The 22,500-nt window shown below is 40.6% G+C and overlaps 3 protein-coding genes across 5 annotated transcripts in view; all 3 read left to right on the top strand.

Annotated features, from left to right (window-relative positions):
- The window catches only part of LOC132981569 (solute carrier family 4 member 11-like), a 40,033-nt gene extending 31,042 nt beyond the window's left edge, over positions 1-8,991 (top strand). For both annotated transcript variants that reach the window (XM_061047501.1, XM_061047502.1), the window contains exons 16-20: positions 850-1,015; positions 3,375-3,548; positions 4,084-4,279; positions 7,461-7,630; positions 8,494-8,991. In XM_061047501.1, the coding sequence (XP_060903484.1) occupies positions 850-1,015; positions 3,375-3,548; positions 4,084-4,279; positions 7,461-7,630; positions 8,494-8,560 (773 nt within the window). In that variant the 3' untranslated portion in view covers positions 8,561-8,991. The remainder of the gene's footprint in view (positions 1-849; positions 1,016-3,374; positions 3,549-4,083; positions 4,280-7,460; positions 7,631-8,493) is intronic.
- Positions 8,992-11,228: 2,237 nt separating this feature from the next.
- LOC132982562 (protein NLRC3-like) lies at positions 11,229-13,612 on the top strand. The gene is made up of 3 exons (XM_061049114.1): positions 11,229-11,787; positions 12,353-13,257; positions 13,604-13,612. The coding sequence occupies exons 1-3, from the start codon at positions 11,667-11,669 to the stop codon at positions 13,610-13,612; spliced, it is 1,035 nt and encodes a 344-aa protein (XP_060905097.1). The 5' UTR covers positions 11,229-11,666.
- A 284-nt stretch (positions 13,613-13,896) lies between these two features.
- On the top strand, positions 13,897-19,833 carry LOC132981570 (neoverrucotoxin subunit alpha-like). 2 transcript variants are annotated; one of them, XM_061047503.1, is made up of 6 exons: positions 13,897-13,913; positions 14,048-14,221; positions 14,317-14,490; positions 14,610-14,780; positions 16,390-16,436; positions 17,685-19,833. In XM_061047503.1, coding segments are annotated over exons 1-6 (1,119 nt in total). In that variant the 5' UTR covers positions 13,897-13,911; the 3' UTR covers positions 18,236-19,833. The 2 variants fall into 2 exon arrangements, with proteins under 2 accessions (XP_060903486.1, XP_060903487.1); XM_061047504.1 differs by lacking the exon at positions 14,317-14,490.
- The last annotated feature ends 2,667 nt before the right edge of the window (positions 19,834-22,500 follow it).

The following is a 22,500-nucleotide window of genomic DNA, read 5'->3' on the forward strand; positions in this document are numbered from 1 at the left end:
CAATCAATCAATTTTTATTTGTATAGCGTCAACTCATAACAAGTGTCATCTCGAGACACTTTACAAAAAGCAGGTAAAAGACCTTACTCATTGTTATGTTACAAAAAGCAGGTAAAAGACCTTACTTATTGTTATGTTACATAAAGCAGGTAAAAGACCTTACTCATTGTTATGTTACATAAAGCAGGTAAAAGACCTTACTCATTGTTATGTTACATAAAGCAGGTAAAAGACCTTACTCATTGTTGTGTTACATAAAGCAGGTAAAAGACCTTACTCATTGTTGTGTTACATAAAGCAGGTAAAAGACCTTACTCATTGTTATGTTATATAAAGCAGGTAAAAGACCTTACTTACTGTTTTATTACAAAGATCCGGCCTATCCATCATGAGCACTTTAGCAAAGCAGCAAAAGTTACAGTGGTAAGAAAAAACTGTCTTATTAAAAGGCAGAAATCTTCGGCCGGATCCCCGGCTCATGATGAAACAGTCTTCACAGGCCTAGACTGCACCGGGCTTGGAAAGGGATAGGGTGAGAGATGGGATAAGATGCAGGAAGAGGGATAGGGAGCAAGAGGGGGGGGGGGGGGGGGGGGTTGTTCAGGGGTAGCCGTCCATCAACGATCCTGTGGGGGGGGGGGGGGGGGGGGTTGCCAGGTCATAGCCTTGGCACAGTAGACACCCTTCACTGTTGGCAGTGAAAACAAAGAGTGGATCAGAGACTCTGGGTTGAATGTTGCAGCAGAGCAGTGCAATGCTCCGGGTTTTACTCTGCTGTGTAACACTGTGATTGCACTGTGACTCTTTCTGAGTTAGTCACGTTTTCCTTAAATCTTTGTCTCCTTTCAGTTCCTGTGTTCAGTGTCCACGACGGGCCCATCTTCAACTTCCCTCCCTTCGAGAGGCTGTCTGGCATGAACACGCTGAGCGCCGTCGGTCTGGGTTTCCTCCTTGCATTGCTCATCTTTATCGACCAGAACATCGTCATCTCTCTCACACACGTTCCAGAACACAAGTAAGACAAAAACCTTTGCTAGACCGTCCTGATCTGTGGTGCATGAAGGCGTGCAATAACTGGATACTGTGTATGTGTACGTACATACTCCGTGCGCGCTGCGGTACGTCTCCGGCACGTGTCACCAACGGCACTACGTCTCTGCTCCGTTTCAAATACGCAGCGAGTCTATTTTCAACGGAGTACGCTGCAGGCACGCGTCAAGCTGGACAGAATATGACAGCTCGGACAGGAAGTCAGACAAGGAAACGCACAGAGCATCCGGTCAATTTCAAAATGAAACACAATATACGAACTCGCGATTGTATTTTTCATCACTTTATCAACATGACGTCAAAACAGAAAGAACATCAAACCATCCTCAGAAAGACAAAGCAACATGTTGTTTGCATGTTTTTCTCTTTATTCCCGCGGGATCTTGTAGTTCTCATGTGATGTGTCATGGTTGCGCTCCGCTGCGCTGACGTCCCAGAAACAGATCCAGTGAGAATGGGCGCGACCCGTCTGACGGAGCAAAACCGTGGCGCTGACGGACCGTTGGCGCACACAGAGTATGTGTGAATTGTGGGGTAGGGTCAGTATTTGTGAATTGGGGGTAGGGTCAGTATGTGTGAATTGGGGGTAGGGTCAGTATGTGTGAATTGGGGGGTAGGGTCAGTATGTGTGAATTGGGGGTAGGGTCAGTATGTGTGAATTGGGGGTAGGGTCAGTATGTGTGAATTGGGGGGTAGGGTCAGTATGTGTGAATTGGGGGGTAGGGTCAATATTTGTGAATTGGGGGGTAGGGTCAGTATGTGTGAATTGGGGGGTAGGGTCAGTATGTGTGAATTGTGGGGTAGGGTCAGTATTTGTGAATTGGGGGGTATTGTCAGTATGTGTGAATTGGGGGTAGGGTCAGTATGTGTGAATTGGGGGGTAGGGTCAGTATTTGTGAATTGGGGGGTAGGGTCAGTGTGTGTGAATTGGGGGTAGGGTCAGTATGTGTGAATTGGGGGTAGGGTCAGTATGTGTGAATTGGGGGGTAGGGTCAGTATGTGTGAATTGTGGGGTAGGGTCAGTATGTGTGAATTGGGGGTAGGGTCAGTATGTGTGAATTGGGGGGTAGGGTCAGTATGTGTGAATTGGGGGGTAGGGTCAGTATGTGTGAATTGTGGGGTAGGGTCAGTATGTGTGAATTGGGGGTAGGGTCAGTATGTGTGAATTGGGGGGTAGGGTCAGTATGTGTGAATTGGGGGGTAGGGTCAGTATGTGTGAATTGTGGGGTAGGGTCAGTATGTGTGAATTGGGGGGTAGGGTCAGTATGTGTGAATTGGGGGGTAGGGTCAGTGTGTGTGAATTGGGGGTAGGGTCAGTATGTGTGAATTGGGGGTAGGGTCAGTATGTGTGAATTGGGGGGTAGGGTCAGTATGTGTGAATTGTGGGGTAGGGTCAGTATGTGTGAATTGGGGGTAGGGTCAGTATGTGTGAATTGTGGGGTAGGGTCAGTGTGTGTGAATTGGGGGTAGGGTCAGTGTGTGTGAATTGGGGGGTAGGGTCAGTATGTGTGAATTGGGGGGTAGGGTCAGTATGTGTGAATTGTGGGGTAGGGTCAGTGTGTGTGAATTGGGGGGTAGGGTCAGTATGTGTGAATTGTGGGGTAGGGTCAGTATGTGTGAATTGGGGGGTAGGGTCAGTGTGTGTGAATTGGGGGGTAGGGTCAGTATTTGTGAATTGGGGGTAGGGTCAGTATGTGTGAATTGAGGGGTAGGGTCAGTATGTGTGAATTGGGGGGTAGGGTCAGTATTTGTGAATTGGGGGGTAGGGTCAGTATTTGTGAATTGGGGGGTAGGGTCAGTATGTGTGAATTGGGGGTAGGGTCAGTATTTGTGAATTGGGGGGTAGGGTCAGTGTGTGTGAATTGGGGGGTAGGGTCAGTATGTGTGAATTGGGGGGTAGGGTCAGTGTGTGTGAATTGGGGGGTAGGGTCAGTATGTGTGAATTGGGGGGTAGGGTCAGTGTGTGTGAATTGGGGGGTAGGGTCAGTGTGTGTGAATTGGGGGGTAGGGTCAGTGTGTGTGAATTGGGGGGTAGGGTCAGTGTGTGTGAATTGGGGGGTAAGGTCAGTGTGTGTGAATTGGGGGTAGGGTCAGTGTGTGTGAATTGGGGGGTAGGGTCAGTGTGTGTGAATTGGGGGGTAGGGTCAGTGTGTGTGAATTGGGGGGTAGGGTCAGTGTGTGTGAATTGGGGGGTAGGGTCAGTGTGTGTGAATTGGGGGGTAGGGTCAGTGTGTGTGAATTGGGGGGTAGGGTCAGCGGTGAGAAGAGTGGTAGTGCTGCTGCAGACTTTCATTGTAACCTTTGCTCGTTCCTGTCTGATCCAGGCTGCTCAAAGGAACAGCGTTCCACTGGGACTTAATGCTGACTGGATTCATCAACATCCTCATGTCCTGTCTGGGGTTACCATGGATGCACGCTGCCTTCCCACATTCCTCCCTACACGCCCGGCAGCTGGCCAAGGTGGAACAGCACGTCGAGAACGGACACGTCTACACGACGTGAGTCGAGTTCAAACACACCGAGCACTGAAAGAAAAAACTCTCCAGCCCTCAGATCAGATGACACGACTCCAAAACTATTCTGGAAGCTCAACTTCAAACTAAAGAAAATACATTTAGTTTACACTGTCTCAACCCAATTTACACTTTCTCTCAGGCTTTTTTCTTCTTCTTAATAATATATATATATTCTTTAATAAAGTAGATGTTTAAAGTATCCTGAATAAAAAGTGTTAGTGTTGATATAAAAACCGATGGTCACAATCCTGAGAAGTGAAATAATGTTTTAAGATAAGATAGTCCTTTATTTATCCCACAAATGGGAAATTTACATTGTTACAGCAGCAAAGAGCAAAGATTGCAAACAAAAAGTCAACACAGTACAATTTAAAGAAAAAAAGAAAACTTAAAAAATGTACAAAAAAAAAATACAAAAACATTTTCATCACATTAATGATAATATGATATTATAGATCGGTTTCTTCTAACCGCCCCCCCCCCCCCGAGTTAATTTCTCTGCCTTTGTGTGGAACAGGATCGTCAGCGTGAAGGAGCAGCGTCTGACCTCTCTGGTGGCGAACATCCTGATTGGTTTGTCTGCGTTCATGCTGCCCCTCCCCCTGCAGTGGATCCCAAAGCCCGTCCTCTACGGCCTCTTCCTTTACATCGCAGCCACGTCGCTCGATGGGAACCAGATGGTGGACCGCATGGCGCTGCTGCTGAAGGAACAGGTGAGCTGGCAGGACCCCCCAGGTGTAATGGATTTGTTTGTTTACTTCAGTGTTTCCTCTAAAGTCCAAAATGAGGCAGCTCTGAATAAATCAGCAAGGTGATGTTCTCAGAGTTATGAGGAAAACGACCACATTAAAGCGCCTAAAGGAGATCACATTTTAAACGTCGGGAGGTTTGAAGACTCCACACCATGGGAGACCGGAGGTGATTCATTCAGTAAGGAAGTGACGTCATTTACGTTTCCAGAACCGGCCGCATTCACCCGTTTATTTAATTTTTATTAAATTCAAGAAGAGTAATGCTCATATACAGTCAGTTTAAAAAAAACAATATCACAATGTAAAAGACAGATTAAATAATTAAATAACAGTACATAAAGGAAAGAACAAATGAAAGACAGTAATATACAGAATATAAAATAAACCAATAAAGACACATTTAAATAGTGAAATCATTATTTAAATAGAGGAGGAAAGGTTTTATAATAATGCAGATATTTGTTATATTTTTTGTTGTTAACTAAAATAATGATTTCAGTCGGGACTTTAAATTAAGATTAAATTAATCCACGCTCGTTTGTTTTGATTCGGAGGCGGACGTGAAGTGACGATTTAGGTTTAATTTCGCACAGCATTGTGGGTGGTAAAATACAATTCATTTCCTGAAAGCACGCATCTGATCCATACTGCATGAAACCAGGAAGTTAGTATCCATACTGAAATGTTCAGTATACTGAGGTGGACCCAAAAAATGACCACTGAATGACCACGAGAGTTCAGACTACTGAAACTCCTACTGAAAAGTACTGACTACTGAAGTGTGACTATTATATTATATTATATTATATTATTATATTATTATATTATATTATTATTATATAAAGTACTGACTACTGAAGTGTGACTATTATATTATATTATATTATATTATTATATTATTATATTATATTATTATTATATAAAGTACTGACTACTGAACTGTGACTATTATATTATATTATATTATATTATTATATTATTATATTATATTATTATTATATAAAGTACTGACTACTGAACTGTGACTATTATATTATATTATATTATATTATTATATTATTATATTATATTATTATTATATAAAGTACTGACTACTGAACTGTGACTATTATATTATATTATTATATTATTATATTATATTATTATTATATAAAGTACTGACTACTGAACTGTGACTATTATATTATATTATTATATTATTATATTATTATATTATATTATTATTATATAAAGTACTGACTACTGAACTGTGACTATTATATTATATTATTATATTATATTATATTATTATATTATATTATTATTATATAAAGTACTGACTACTGAACTGTGACTATTATATTATATTATTATATTATTATATTATATTATTATTATATAAAGTACTGACTACTGAACTGTGACTATTATATTATATTATTATATTATTATATTATATTATTATTATATAAAGTACTGACTACTGAACTGTGACTATTATATTATATTATTATATTATATTATTATTATATAAAGTACTGACTACTGAACTGTGACTATTATATTATATTATATTATATTATTATATTATTATATTATATTATTATTATATAAAGTACTGACTACTGAACTGTGACTATTATATTATATTATTATATTATATTATATTATTATATTATATTATTATTATATAAAGTACTGACTACTGAACTGTGACTATTATATTATATTATTATATTATATTATATTATTATATTATATTATTATTATATAAAGTACTGACTACTGTACTGTGACTATTATATTATATTATTATATTATATTATATTATTATATTATATTATTATTATATAAAGTACTGACTACTGAACTGTGACTATTATATTATATTATTATATAAAGTACTGACTACTGAACTGTGACTATTATATTATATTATTATATTATATTATATTATATTATATTATTATATAAAGTACTGACTACTGAACTGTGACTATTATATTATATTATTATATTATATTATATTATATTATTATATAAAGTACTGACTACTGAACTGTGACTATTATATTATATTATTATATTATATTATATTATATTATATTATATTATATTATTATATAAAGTACTGACTACTGAACTGTGACTATTATATTATATTATTATATTATATTATATTATATTATATTATTATATAAAGTACTGACTACTGAACTGTGACTATTATATTATATTATTATATTATATTATATTATATTATATTATATTATATTATATTATATTATATTATATTATTATATAAAGTACTGACTACTGAACTGTGGATATTCAGAAAGGGCCCGGGCATTCTGCTCCTCTGCTCCCAGTCTGTGTAACGCTCTCCCCGAGCAGCAGAGGGCGCCACAGCCTGCGGACGCTTTTAAAAAGGGCTCTAAAAACCTTTTTAACACAGCCTTCTGCTTGTGCTTTTAGTTTCCTTTGTTGCTTAATTTTTTTATTTATTTCTATCTTATGTTTTTCTGGAGCACTTTGAGATTATTTTGGGTTATAAATTAAATGTATTATTATTATTATTATTATTATTATTATTATTATTGTTATTATTATTGTTATTATTATTATATTATTATTATATTATTATTATTATATTATTATTATTGTTATTATTGTTATTATTATTATTGTTATTATTATTATATTATTATTATTATTATTATTGTTATTGTTATTGTTATTATTATTGTTATTATTATTATCATTATTATTATTGTTGTTATTATTGTTATTATTGTTATTATTTGTTTGTTCACTTCATGCTCAATGTGACTCTCGTCGTTTGAATCTCCTGATCACAAGCAGTGCTAGATGTTAGGAGAACTTTTATTTCAGGTACTAAACACTAATAATCCTGTAAAGTTATAACCATGACACTTTGCTGTTGTTGGAAGTTGAGTATATTATAATTTGAAATGTTATCTAAGTTGAGATTTCTATTGAAAACATGAACAATGAATATATCTGAGAAGAGGTCTGTATCAACAACAAGAGCATGCTGGTGATCAAACAGATCAGTATGGAAACAGGGAATGCTAACGCTAACACTAGCTAAGTAGGAGCTGAGATTTTGAATGGTAACTGTATTTGATCTGTCTCTGTCTAGACCTCGTATCCTCCCACACACTACATCCGCCGTGTGCCTCAAAGGAAGGTCCACTACTTCACGGGTCTGCAGATGATCCAGCTGATCGTCCTGTGTGCGTTTGGGATGTATCCTCTGCCCTACATGAAGATGGTCTTCCCTCTGTTGATGATCCTGCTCGTACCTATCAGGTGAGATTGTCAGAGGGGGAACCAACCTGAATGTTACAACGATGAAGGAACTGAAATGAGTAAAGTGGTCTGAACTTTCCCAGAGGAGCTGAGTGTTAGTATGAACATGTCCTCAATAAGAGGCAGGATGTGTGGATGATGTGTTCCTGCTCCTCCTGCACCTGAGAACATCTCTGAAAACATCTCTCTAAACCAAAGGGAGCCTTCCCCCTCTCTGACCGACACGTCTGGATTTCATGTGAAAAAACTCAGATTTTTACACAACGGTCATTTTACTCTTTAGGAAAGTTTATTTATGTTGCACATTTCAACAACAAGGCAATTCAAAGTAAGACATCAAAAAGCATCATGACAGAGGAAAGAAAATAAACTTAATTAATTAATTTAAAAAATCACTGAAATTATAAAATCTGAAAATATGTTCCAATAAAAGTAATTCAAATGAAATTAATTGAAATAAATAAAGTAAAAATATAAAAAAGAGTTAAAAGTTACAGTGCAGAGTAAAAGTTTAAAATGGTTATTAAAGCTGTTTAATGAAAGGCAGCTGTAAACAGGTGAGTCTTCAACCTCCATTTAAAAGAGCTGAGAGTTTCAGCAGACCTGCAGTTTTCTGGGAGTTTGTTCCAGATATAGAGAGCATAGAAACTGAACACTGCTTTACTGGATATATTCAGACATCATCTTCTAGCGTCTGTGAAAACAATCTCAGTCTAGTCTGTGGAGTTCTAGAAAAATTTTAAACTGTTGAATGGTCTAATGGTCTAAAACCAAAGTGCTCAGGTCTTACTGTGAAGAAGGATTACCTGTACAGTATCGCCTTCATCACATGTTTTCTCTCTCTCCCTCTCTCTTTATCTCAGGACCAGCCTGCTTCCCAGAATGATTGACGCCAAGTACCTCGACATCATGGACTCCCAGCACATGTAGAACAGTGCCCTTTTCTCCAGCTGGAAGGGGAACAGACTCACCACTCAGCGATTGTGTTACTTTACAAACTAAAGGCATTTTGGACAGCAAGAATTCACCGAACTCTGCCCCCTGCTGGTGACTGGACGACTGCCCGCGCAGCTTATTTACTTTCTCCTCGTTCACCAAACAGGAAGCGTCTTTTTGTTATTTAACATTCCTCCAATGATCATGTAGTTTTATTATTAAACACACAGATCTGTGCAGTGTGGTCTTCACGTTGGTTTCATAAAGCACGCTGAAGCCAGATGGTCCAGATGTTTAGATAAAAAAAACTGCTGCTTGTCTTGTGAGGAGAACGATAACATGATGATAATGTAAGTATGAAGGTGATTTGTTCTGTTGTGATTGAATCAAACTGTTCTTAAATAAAGCCCTTTAGTGGAACTGAATGAACATTTGATTTACACTGAACCTCCAAGTGAACATCAGCTGTAACTACACCATCACACAGCAGTAACCCCTCGCCACCGATCGTGGAATAGGGCGGGGTCAGATGTCCGACGCCTCCCCGTCACTGTTCTTATTGGATATCCCGGGCGGCGGACATCAGATGGGCGTGGTCTGGGGTGAATGGATGTACAGCACCATCTGCTGGATGAGCGCAAGAACTACAACTATACCTATAAATAAATATAATTTTATTGTTTAATTATTCTGTTCTTTATGATGATACATAACAACATATGATTTCATTTTTTTAAGCTTCATTCTGCTTTTATTCAGATTCATTATTATAAAGTCATTACTGTTGATGTTGTGTTCCTGTAGCCTCAGGAAACCGTATTCAATGTTCATGCTTTGCAGAAGAAATACAAATATAAACTTATAATTCAATTCAATATAAATGTGAATAACTTTTACTATTATATTCATTTTTAGCTTCATTTTTTATTTATTTATTTAGTTCATTATTATGAAATAATTATTGTTGTACTCAGAACACAATTATTTTGAAAGCTCTTCACAATGTAGAGATGAAGGCAACAAACTGTACGTCATTTCCTCTGACACTTTAATTCTTTTGCCCTGATAATCCTCAACTATAACACACACATATCACTGCTCAGGAAACATGACACCTGCATGGCGGGGTTGTGGAGAAAGCAGAAGCTAAGATATGAAATCAAGAGGGCTAAGCTCCAATGTAAGAATAAAATAGAGCAGGGGTTCTCAAACTTTTTTTAGACCATGGACCCCTTTCAGGTGAGAAATCTTTCCAAGGACCCCCCTCATTATCTTAACGTTGATAAGCATATATTAATACTCTGTAATAATGTACTATGTACTTTGCAACGATAGAATTAGGCTACATTTATACTTTCCAAGTAATTCATTTTATAAACTTTGAGAAAATGTTTTTATTTTTATAGTAGTCCTATCTTCAGTTTGTTTACATCGCCCGGACGGCCGGCTGACTCCTCCCCTCGTGTATAAAAGTTGTTTAATTGAGGGACTAGAGAAAAGAAGAATAACATACTGTACTCACTGCTTAACTGTGTTTCTAGATCACGCTCATTTCAGGTAAATTTACATGCAGTGTGAAGACACGAGCAGAATAAAGATCACTAGCATTAGCATGCTAACACAACAATGCAGCGCGAGTTGTTTTGGTTTCATGTTGGTGCTCAAGGGCGACATCTGCTGGATCAAAAAAATCACATTTAAAGCCTTTAACAAAATACATTTATAGTTTAAACATTTTTAAACTATACATTTTCTGGTGTACCAGCAAGGGTTTTAGTTTTTAGTTTATTTTAATCAATGATGTAGTGAAGCAAATGAAAATCTAATTTTGAGTTTCAACAACAAGAAAAAAAGTCAAAATTCTGAGATTAAAAAGTCATTATCATTTCATAAAAAGTCATAATTATGAGATTTGACTCAATGTGAGCAGTTTTAATGCAAATCAAAGTTTTCTTCTTTTTTTTTCTCCTGTCACTAACGGGCTTCCATACCGACGGACGTGTTGCAATCTCAGCCCCCTGGCGACTTATTGGAAAATGCGTATGTGTGACGTAATGGGACAGGTGTGTTCTGGGTAGTAAAAACCAAAGTGTAGCGATGGTAATCAGTCTGAGTCTACGGTGTGAACGTGATGGTAGCGCAGTCCATTCTCCAGCCGAACGCTAGCAAGCAAAGTGCCTTTTATGCCCGTGAATGTGTACCACTGTGAAGTAATAAAGCCCGAGTTCATTGCTGCAACCACCGCCTCGCTGGTCAGTTCTTCGGCGCTGTTAACCCGGACCACTAGATGCAAGTTACCTGCTACGAGCCAAGTTATTAGCATGAGACCAGCTCGCTCCCAACTACGGTTTGGAGCGTGGAAGCTGTGAAGGTAACAGACGGATCAACACCGTCCTTGTTGTTTTTTGCTTCAGGATGAGGAGTTTCAGAAAATCCCCTCCATGAAATAGAGTTTGTCTCGGGTCAGTTCATGAGGTCGGAGATTTTATTGAACTAAACTCGAGCAGTGTAACGTCAGATGACGTCACAGAGACAGGTGCAGATTGGGGGGGGGGGGGGGGGGGGGAGACAGCTCTCTATGATGTTTAGAATTTAGACTGCAGTACTCATTTTAAACACTAGGGGGCAGAGTTACATACTGCTCTGTTAAAGAGGGCCTAAAGAAACACTCTTTGCAAAAACACTTTATTAGAAGCACTTATCAGAGTTCTGACTTGAATCTTAACTAAATTGCAATTTAGTCATTTTACAACACATTTACGTTGTGTTCTTCACTGCTTGGAGCTTATTCTACATCATCCCTCCACAGACTAAACCAAGAGAGCTCCAACGTTTCCAGTAACCAGTATGTCCAGCAGCTCAACAAAGTGTTTCAGGTCTGTACATGTGCAACAGTTGTTTTCACATCTAATCAGTTCACAACAATTACCATGCTGCACTTTGAGACCAATGAAATTCACCGTGTGTCAAACATGGATCTGATATTTGGTTTTAAGATTTAGTTTGATTTAATTTTCTGGTCCAGGTTCTCCGGGGGAACGTCATCGACTTTGTGGAGGAGGAGCTCAATAAGTTTCAGGAGGATCTGCGTAACCCAGAAATGTTTGAGAGTCCGAGGGGTGTCGAGGATGAAGGGATCAGCAGAGAGGCATTTCGAGAGATCACAGTGGACTTCCTGAGGAGAATGAATCAGGATGTGCTGGCCGACCTGCTGCAGAGGAGTAAGAGGATTTCTGAAAAGATTTTAGATGCTGGATTAATGATGTTTAGAGGTATAGGCAGAAGTGTTTCCTGCAGGAAATTCACCAGGAGGATTTAAATCAATTTATTTTTTGTTTCTGAAACTGTAGTTAAAGCAGAGGGTGCATGTTGGTAAGTCGTCCGCCTCGACTGTAAAGCGCCGCGGGAAATGTTGGTATGAAACGTGTCACATGTCATTTTCAGATTGGGTTTCCACCAAAGAGCCGTAACTTAGCTCAACTGTGATCCCGTCTTTGTGTGTTCATATTGATTCTGTGACGGCGTGATATTGGTGGCCCAGTCTTTGAACTGTGAATTCACATTCACATTACTGTTAGTACCTGTGAAGACGGTACAAGGGGGATACCTCGTACCCCCATAACGCCTCCCCAACATTCAGATTGAAGGTGAAGTGTCACAGGGACGTAAACATCGGCCTTGAAATGGCGGTCTGAACAGGGTTGATGTTCGCTTTCTTCTGGGGAATCTAACTGTCATATTCTTTATGAATAACTTATTGGTCTTATTTGTTGTTTCTTCATTCAGGTAGCCCTTCTTCAGTTTGCAAACAGAAACTCAAATCCAACCTGAAGGAGAAGTTCCAGTGTGTGTTTGAGGGGATTGCTAAAGCAGGAAACCCAACCCTTCTGAACCAGATCTACACAGAGCTCTACATCACAGAGGGAGGGACTGGAGAGGTCAATGATGAACACGAGGTCAGACAGATTGAAACAGCATCCAGGAAACCACACAGACCAGAAACAACCATCAGACAAGAAGACATCTTTAAAGCCTCACCTGGAAGAGATGAACCAATCAGAACAGTGATGACAAAGGGAGTGGCTGGCATCGGGAAAACAGTCTTAACACAGAAGTTCACTCTGGACTGGGCTGAAGACAAAGCCAACCAGGACATACAGTTCACATTTCCATTCACTTTCAGAGAGCTGAATGTGCTGAAAGAGAAAAAGTTCAGCTTGGTGGAACTTGTTCATCACTTCTTTACTGAAACCAAAGAAGCAGGAATCTGCAGGTTTGAAGAGTTCCAGGTTGTGTTCATCTTTGACGGTCTGGATGAGTGTCGACTTCCTCTGGACTTCCACAACACAAAAATCCTGACTGACGTTACCAAGTCTACCTCAGTGGATGTGCTGCTGACAAACCTCATCAGGGGGAACCTGCTTCCCTCTGCTCGCCTCTGGATAACCACACGACCTGCAGCAGCCAATCAGATCCCTCCTGAGTGTGTTGACATGGTGACAGAGGTCAGAGGGTTCACTGACCCACTGAAGGAAGAGTACTTCAGGAAGAGGTTCAGAGATGAGGATCAGGCCAACAGAATCATCTCCCACATCAAGACATCCAGAAGCCTCCACATCATGTGCCACATCCCAGTCTTCTGCTGGATCACTGCTACAGTTCTGGAGGATGTGCTGAAGACCAGAGAGGGAGTTTTTGAGTTTCATTGTATTACACGAGCAGTTCTCTGTCACCAGCAGAGGGCGCTATATGGATTACAATAAGCATCATCACTCTGCAGAGTGTCGAGCGGTGATGCACGTACATGCTCAGTTACTTTCCACCTGAGTGACCTTCTTGTCTTCATTATGAATCTTTTTAAAGTGTTTGATAACTGAGGGATCAACACATTAAATGTGTGTATCTATATCTACAGATCGAACAGATCTAAGAAAGATATCAGCCGATATATCGGTATCTGATTTTTTCTCTTCCTAATATCGGGTTCTAATTAGTATAAGTGACTGACTTTAAAATGCTCGACCATTGAACCTCTAGCTGGTGTGAACATTCAAACACACGGATCTAAGAGCCGTGGATCCATTTCTTGAGTACAAGCAAAAAGTGGATGGATGGATGACGGATGATTTTCTGGTAGAAATAAATCAACACATTTTCATGTAGACTTAAAGAAAGATAAATAAAGCAGAGAACAGGAACAAACGTACATTACCTAAGCATCCAGGAAGGCAACAGGGAATGTAAGCTTCACAGGATCAGGCTAAATCAGAACTTACAGCCATGAACAAACTGAATTTGCAGAGCAGTGGAAACATGGTTGCAGACATAGCGGGTGACATGCCCACATGTAAGGATCACCTGTTTCTTATATTTGGTCATGACACTGAGTGACTCCACCTACTTCTCTCTCAGGGAAGCTGCAGGCTTGAGATTTATAACATATATATTTATAACTTGTTTTCATACTGTTTTCTCCTCCAGGCTGAGTAGCTGTAACCTCTCAGAGAGAAGCTGTGAAGCTCTGTCCTCAGTCCTCAGCTCCAAGTCCTGCAGTCTGAGAGAGCTGGACCTGAACAACAACAACCTGCAGGATTCAGGAGTGCAGCTGCTTTCTGATGGACTGGAAAGCTCACATGGCAGACTGGAAACTCTTAGGTCGGGTTCTAGCTGTTTGAAAATGATCAATCTGACATCTTTTTATGACTTCACATTGTATTAATTTGAATCTACCTGTGGATGTCTCCCTTCAGGCTGAGTCACTGTGGTCTGTCAAAGAAGAGCTGTGAAGCTCTGTCCTCAGTCCTCAGCTCCAAGTCCTGCAGCCTGAGAGAGCTGGACCTGAGTAACAACAACCTGCAGGATTCAGGAGTGCAGCTGTTGTCTACAACACTACAGAGTCCACACTGCAGACTGGAAACTCTCAGGTCGACATTCATGGTCCCATTTCATTGATGACACTTGCAGTAGTTATAGAGTCAGGATAATCCTTTCTATGGAGGTGAAATCTGATGACCTCCCACATGTGATGTTTTTGTGTCTGCAGACTGTCAGGCTGTCTGATCACAGAGAAAGGCTGCAGATCTCTGGCCTCAGCTCTGACCTCAAACCCCTCCCATCTGAAGGAGCTGGACCTGAGCTACAATCATCCTGGAATCACAGGATTAACGCTGTTGACCGGTCTACAGGATTCACAATCAAAGCTGGACACTCTCAGGTATGATGAGATCTTTGTCTGTCTGGGTCATTGTGGATGTGAGTCACACACGGGGGTAAAACACTGAACTATGAGCGTTTAGTTTTAGAAGTTATGAGTAAAAATATAAACAAACATTATTATGATTATTAGAAAGGTACAGTTCATGCATGAGCACAAACACAGGCCGAAACATGGACAGCCTTCATTAATGAGAAATCGCAGTGTTCTGACAATAAGACTCTATGGGTCTGATTTACTAAAGGTTTGCGTTTCTTAAAACTTGTGCAAACTTGATACCACCAGCAAACAAATGTGCTGTCTGATCTGCTAACAGCGTGCAGTGAGGATTGCGTCTTTATGAGCAAAACAACACGCATTGTCCATTTAGTACGTTTGCCTTAATGAATATGCAATATGTGACGGTGTCTGAATTTAACACCTTTGAAAAGAAAGTGTTAATCGACCAGTGTTACACACAACAGGCTGCTGTTAGGAGGAGACATAGGCACAATCAAAGAAGGCATACAGATCGTGTTATTCCCCACACATGTTAATAAGTTTGGAATGACAGCAGGAAACACCATGATTAAACTATTGTTGCCTATTTGAACAAAACTGAACATTCACAGCTTCTGCATTCTAAAGAATTTCAACATTGATATTTATGTCGTCCTATTTCCCTCTTTTCACCAACATTTTATTTTAAACTGGGGATTTCCTTTTTCCTGGGTTGCGCGTCCCTCCCCAGCTCGCCCCCTCTGGTGCGCTCCTCTCCATAAAGCGCTCGTCTACAGCTCGCTGTAAGACGCTGTAAGACGCTTGGATTGGGGGACCTCACCACTGCTTGTACCCCCGTCTTCGATACCTCTTTCCAGAGCCTTTATGTCCGATCAGGCACAGCGCTGGCCAGCTGTCAGGAGCACAACAATGTGCTGAGTGTCGCTCCTGAGCGCCACAGAGGACACAGCTCGCACCTCCTGCACAATGTATGACAATTCATTCAAAAGATGAAGAAAAGAGAGGCCCTGTTTAATGCTGAGGTTTTCTTATAATCCAAATGTTCTTTTTGTAATATTCAGATTTATGTGCTATAACTCGTTAATTTGCCTCTTCCACTGATACTTGTTTTGCGCTTGCAGTCGTCCTGTTTTCATTCCAAACTCTTCACGACGTATATCAGTTGCTCTTATGTACTTCTGTTGTAAAGATAAGTTTGACCAACTTCCCTTACACCGTGCTCAGGCCCGGCTCGTCCTGGAGCAGTGTGAGTGAAGGCCAGCGGGGAAATGGGGAGGGGGAGACAATCATGCTTAAGAATGGACAACTTTGCCCTTAGAGATTCAGTTTTACGTTACAATCAAACCCTGACTGTATAATCAGACTGACTGTTCATAAAAAAATGTTAACCTGGCTACGTGACCATCAAGAAGACGCTTCAGCCGCGCTCTCCTCGACTGCTCGACTCCTCGTCTTTACAAAGTTACAGATGATGCACACATTCTGAAGTCAGTGTCTAATGAGAGGAGGGAGAAGCGGGCTGGTTGAATATATTTAATATGAGTGATGTAATGTCCATGTTCTGTGGTCACAGAGGATGTGTTAATCTGCTCCCCCCCCCCTCTTTCAGGTTGGAGCCTGCTGGAGTCCAGTGGTTGACACCAGGTTTGATGAAGTGTGAGTGTTTTTTTAATATTTGTCACATATTCACAGCGTATTTAAAATGAGTCACTACAGCTGTTTGAATATTAAATGATTGTTAATAAACTCCTGATTACATCACACTTATACTATAATCATTGACACTGGAGCCATAGCTTGGTATTATCTGCTGTGTTGTTGTTGCTCTGTCTCGACCCATCTCTCATTTATCCCACTTTCTCGGTTCATCCGGTCACGTCAGCTGCTTGTTCACCAATGAGCTCAGTTCGGCTCGACGTTTCTGTCGGTTGAGAAGAACGTGTTTCCTTACAACGCTGCAGAGCGCTCGCTCTTGGTGGATTGATGTTTGTACGGTCTAAAGAAAGGAGGTTCTACAAACCCTGAGGCCCCGTTTACACGACAACAATCATAATAACACGTTAACCTTTCGTTGCCTTTTGGCTGTGTGGTTACACGACAACGCCATTTTGGGTGTGCAAACGTTTTTTTTTTAAACAGCAGCTTCTCCGTCGATGTGTAGACTGGAAAAACGCTGTTTCTCTAAAAACGTAGACTTAACCCACATCCAGTCGATAGTCATGACCGAGTAGGTGGACTACAACAACAATGGCCGACGAGTTCTGTTTGTCAGAATGTCGACTGTCACGTCTCCCAGTCGACATTTTATTAAAGGAAGAATTTTCAACTTTTTGATCCAGTAGATGTCGTCCTTGAGCTCCAGCATGAAACCAAAACAAACTGCTGTTAGGCCACGCCTCCTCCATACTGAAGCCTCCGCTCTCCTCCAGAGACACACCTCCAACCCCCCTCCACTCGTGTTCACACGCAGGAGTTATCAATCAGAACTCACCTCAAATAATACGAGACAACTGAAGTCCACCTCCGTCTGTGGGAGCTTTTCTGTTGAAAGTTGTGAACGCTCCGCCCTGATTTGTGAGCACAGAAAGCGTGAGCTGTGGTCGTGCGTCGTAACGATTCAGTCATACAGTATACGCCGGCCTTTGCGCCTCTTTCTCGGGTTTGAGTGACCTCCCTTTCTGGAGCAGGAAACGCAGAGCTTCCTTCACGTCAGGGGGAACAGACTCTGGGTCTACACTAATCCTGCTATCTAACACTGACTGTCGCTCTTTTGAAATGTGTCTTGAAATTGCTTCTGTTATGGTTTGTGGCTACGTTAATGAAAATCCATTGATTGAGTCCGTCAGTAATCATCGATGATCATTTCATAACGCCATCTTTATCGTGTCTCGTTCTCTTCTTCAGATTCCTGTGAACTCACAATCGACACCAACACGGTAAACCACAGAATCCAACTGTCTGACAACAACAGGAAGGGGACACTTGTGGAGGACTCTGTGTTATATCCTGATCATCCAGACAGATTTGACTGTCCTCAGCTGCTGTGTAGAGAAGGTCTGACTGGGCGCTGTTACTGGGAGATTGAGTGGACAGGAGGAGTGGATATATCAGTGAGTTACAGAGGAATCAGAAGGAAAGGAAACGATGAGTTTGGAAGAAACGATCAGTCCTGGAGTCTGAGCTGCTATGATAATGGTCATGAAGTTGGCTACTCTGTCCTTCACAATAACATGGAGACAGATATTACCCGCCCCTCTATCCCCTCACCCTCCACCACGTACAGAGCAGCGGTGTATTTGGACCACACTGCTGGCTCTCTGTCTTTCTACAGAGTCTCCTCCGACACACTGATCCACCTCCACACCTTCAACACCACCTTCACTGAACCGCTCTATCCTGGGTTTATGTTCTGGCTCAGATATGAAGGTTCCTCTGTGTCTCTGTGTCGTCTGTAGAGGGAGAGTCTCCTTCTGTTCACTGCTGATCAGTATCACCCCATTCAAGGCTCTCCATAACCTCCGTCCCCTCTGTACCTCTCTGATCTCCTTCATACCGACACACTGACCCTACTCTCCGGTCTTCCTCCTCCACGCCGCTCTCTGTTCCTCCTGCCCGCTTAACCTCTATCATGGACCCGCCGTCTCTGGAACTTTCTCCCACCAACCCTGTGACACAGACTTTATCTCGACTTTAGAATCCTGTCTCCAAACTTACCGTTTTAGAATCCCCCCCGCAGGACTAACCATCGTTCCTGGGGGACATGGCCTTCTCCATTGCTGCTCCCACCCTCTGGAATTAACTCCCAAAAACCAGAGACCTCTCCCCCTCACTCTCCACCTTCAAGAAATCCCTAAAAAAAAAAAGAAACAACTCTCTTCTTCACCTCCACGTGATTGCTCTAAGTACATTCTTCCAGTTCTCACACATGAATTGCAAGATGTTCCTCTATGTTTCCAAGGTATAGAAGACAGCAACGGACCAGATTTGGGTCGGAGTTCTTGTAAGTCGGTTATAAATGTTAGTATAAAACAGCAGCCTCTCCCTGAGAGGGTGTATTTGATCTGTGGTAATAGAGCTTATAGCTGCATGCCATACAAACATTTAAAAGGGATCTGCTATTTGGCCTACTTAGTTCCAATGATTAGAGAAGTAGAATCTAAAGAAATTGCTGCGCTGCATCCACCAATGGATAGACAGAAAAGAGAAATATTTGGGTTTCAGGAGGCAGCGAGCATCCTTTTGCCATCATATGGTGTTTCTGTGTCTCAGCAGGAAATTAAAGCATTATCTAAAGTATTGGAGAATCATCTTAACGCCTCTAGTAGAGCTATGCTAGCTGAACACAAAGAGCTTCAGGAGGTTAAAAAACGTGGTAATGCAGAACAGAATGGCTCTTGATCTCCTCCTAGCTACAAAAGGGGGAACCTGCAAAGTTATTGGTACTGAATGTTGTTCCTATATTTCTGATGCTACTACTGATGTTATGAATATGGTACACGACACCGCACAAGGGATAAGAGAACTGCATGAAAACCATGGGTTCAATTTGGGGATTTTAAAGGATTGTTGGGTTCCTGGGGTGCTGGTATTTCTAACCACTCTTGTGGTTACCTTGATGGCGATTCTATTTTTAGTAGTATGTCTGATAACTATAATTAAAGTCATTTTTCCACGTGCTGTTAAACCTATTAGCCAGGCCTCTCAGGTTGTTATTGATAATAATATTGAACTCATGCCAGTTAATCATGAACAAAGGCCTTACATTTGTGAAGAGTGGGTTCCCCCAGGTTACCCTGATATTGAAGAAGATGATGTTTCACTGAATAAAGATTGATATATGTGTGTGGCAGTGATCAACAGGGAGGAGGGAGAGAGCCTGTTTCAAATTAAACATACATGTAAATTAGGGTTTAAGGTTTGAATTTTTCTAGGTTTTGTTTCTATTTTGACAATCACATTTAATATTAAATGAATGTTATATTTTGAATGAAGATAAATTAGTGGTGTATTTTGAATAAAATGCTATGTTGGTGTTGGGGTTTTATCAAGTCAACTTTGGTTATATTTTTTAATAATTATATTTAATTATTATTAATATAAATACCAATATCATTAAACTATGTTTAATCAACTCTTGGGGCACCACCCTGGAATCAGGGAAATATAACCAAAATATCACTCAAATCAGTCTCAAATTAGTTACTTAATTACTAATATTATTAATAATTAATAACTATATTTAATAAATTGAAGGCGTGAAATCCGTACACAAAGCCCTTGCACCCAGCTTATATCACAATGCAAATACAACCAGTAATCACAAACAACTGCTCTCTTAAATTATAACAGAATTTATTTAAACAAAGCAACATCAATCCAAAATCAATGAACTTAACCCACCGTGACACAGGTGTGTCCACCCCTTTACACCTTGTGGGCAGTTCTTCAAAGTGCTTAAATCTTAATTTGTACCCATAAAGTCCCTAAGTGACATCTACTTAACTTCCTGGTGCAGTCATGTGACTGTGCCTTCATTGGTGTACCAGTGACCTCACTTCCAATATGGCTGTGCACCAGGTTAACACGAGACAAATCCAGCTGATTTTAGAAAGCTTGATTTGTGTGTCAAAGGTATGTTTCAACCCAAAAAATAATGCTTTTGTTAAAATAACATGTTCTTTCATACATTAGACCTGTTTTTAATACATTTTTTTGATAACTTGATATAAAGGAAGAAGAGAGAAGATCGCTGTGACAAATATGTCACATCAGGCTTTTATTCTTAAATAATCATGGAAAATCCCATGTGACGTATTAGTCACAATGAAAGAAAATGGTAGAAAATTGCTCAATTATTTAAGCCCATTCAATCATTTTTAATCAATATATTCTCTAAAGTTGAAGTCAAGGAATATTCAAACAAATATGAACAAAAAATCTCACGTGAAATTCATTAAACTAATTAATAAAAATGAGTTAAGAAACTTTTAATGAAAAAGTTTGTATGTCATTCCCAAAAATGTAAGTCAGCATTGAAAGAGACAATTGATTAGTTACACAAACAAGTCAGATGTTTTATCCTATTTTAATCCAATTTCATTATATTTTGTTTGTAGTATGGATAAAAAGAAGCAGCAATACAGTCTTCAGGATGCTCTGAATATCATCACGGGAGATGACAGCGATTTTGAGGGATGTGAAGATAGCTCAGATGAAGATCCTGATGGCCCTGATTATACCCCCAACAAAAAAGACATGGAGACTGATGAGTCAAGTTGGTCAGGTGATTCAGACGTTGGCGAATCAAGTGATTTGGATGAACAGCAACCAAGCATGAACCCGAGGCAGCAAACGACAAATGTCCAAAGAAAAGAAAAGGAAGAGAAGAAAACATTTTCCTGGAGGCAGAAATCTTTTGAAACACCTGATTGCACATTCGAAGGAGAGAATGCCAGGCCACCAGACACTCTCCATACTCCTCAGGAGTATTTCAGAAAGTTCATCACAGCAGAAATGCTCCAGTTACTGAAAGAACAAACAAATTTGTACAGTGTACAAAAATCTGAAAGGCACAGCAATGTTAACACTACTGTGAAAGAAGTGGAAATACTCATTGGCCTCTATCTGCGCATGGGCCTTTGCCAAATGCCTGGGAATCGTGCATACTGGGGAAACGACACAAGATGTTCCATGGTGGCTGACCACATGTCACGCAATCATTTTCAGACCCTGCTAGCACACCTGCATTTCACTGACAGCACTTATTTGTCAAACAGGCAAGCAGGAGATAAGTGTTGGAAGATCTGTCCATGGCTCGATATGTTCCGCAAACAATGCCTGAATGTCACTCCAGAGGAGAACAACTCAGTTGATGAGCAAATGGTCTCATTCAGAAGGTCACACAGTCCAATAAGACAGTATGTGAAGGGCAAGCCCCACCCTTGGGGACTGAAAATTTGGGACCGCTGCTCTGCCTCAGGAATCCTCTGTGTATTTTATAGTTTATCAAGGTGGCACTGGCGAAAAAACCTTACTTGGCGTAGGAGGTGATGTTGTGGTCAAGCTGTGTGAAACGAAAAGTATTTGCAGACAACCTGTTTTCTTCAGTGCCGCTGGTGCTCAAGCTTCTTCAGCGAAAGATCTACTTCGTAGGAACACTCCGGAGCAATCGCTTGGCTGGTTGTCAACTTGAAGATGAGAAAAGTCTTGCAAAGAGAGGCAGAGGATCTGTTGATGCCAGGGTGGAGAAGGGGGGAAAGGTGGCCATTGTTAAGTGGTATGATAACAAATCTGTCTTCTTGATCTCATCCTACTGTGCCATTGACCCTCAAGACAAAGCTCGACGCTGGAGCAAATCAGACAAAGCATTTGTGGAGGTCAGCAGGCCACACATTGTGAAAGAGTACAACACATTCATGGGGGGCATAGACCTCCTTGATACATGCGTCGCAAGAAGCAAGTACCACATGAGAACACGGAGGTGGTACCTCTAACTGTTCTGGCAAACCATCATGTTAGGCCTGGTCAATGCATGGTTGCTTTACCGCCTCGACTGCAAACTACTCGGTGTCAGAAAGCCACTGAACCAAAGGAGCTTCCAAGCAGAGGTTGCCACAAGCCTAATTCTCTTGCATTCACAGAGGGGGCGCCCAGCATTTGACAGCCCATCTCCACCACCACTACCACGCAAGCGAGTCCGTACTGGCGTTCCAGATGATGT

Source organism: Labrus mixtus, chromosome 10 (genome assembly GCF_963584025.1).
Source record: "Labrus mixtus chromosome 10, fLabMix1.1, whole genome shotgun sequence".
Lineage (NCBI taxonomy): Eukaryota > Metazoa > Chordata > Actinopteri > Labriformes > Labridae > Labrus > Labrus mixtus.

Excerpts from the sequence above, each read along its gene's own strand:
- LOC132982562 (XM_061049114.1), top strand. The coding sequence starts at position 11,667 with ATGTTTGAGAGTCCGAGGGGTGTCGAGGATGAAGGGATCAGCAGAGAG. Across the intron at positions 11,788-12,352 it reads GGCCGACCTGCTGCAGAGGA|GTAGCCCTTCTTCAGTTTGC; the intron begins GTAAGAGGATTT and ends TTCTTCATTCAG.
- LOC132981570 (XM_061047503.1), top strand. Across the intron at positions 14,222-14,316 it reads GGCAGACTGGAAACTCTTAG|GCTGAGTCACTGTGGTCTGT; the intron begins GTCGGGTTCTAG and ends GTCTCCCTTCAG. Across the intron at positions 14,491-14,609 it reads TGCAGACTGGAAACTCTCAG|ACTGTCAGGCTGTCTGATCA; the intron begins GTCGACATTCAT and ends TTGTGTCTGCAG.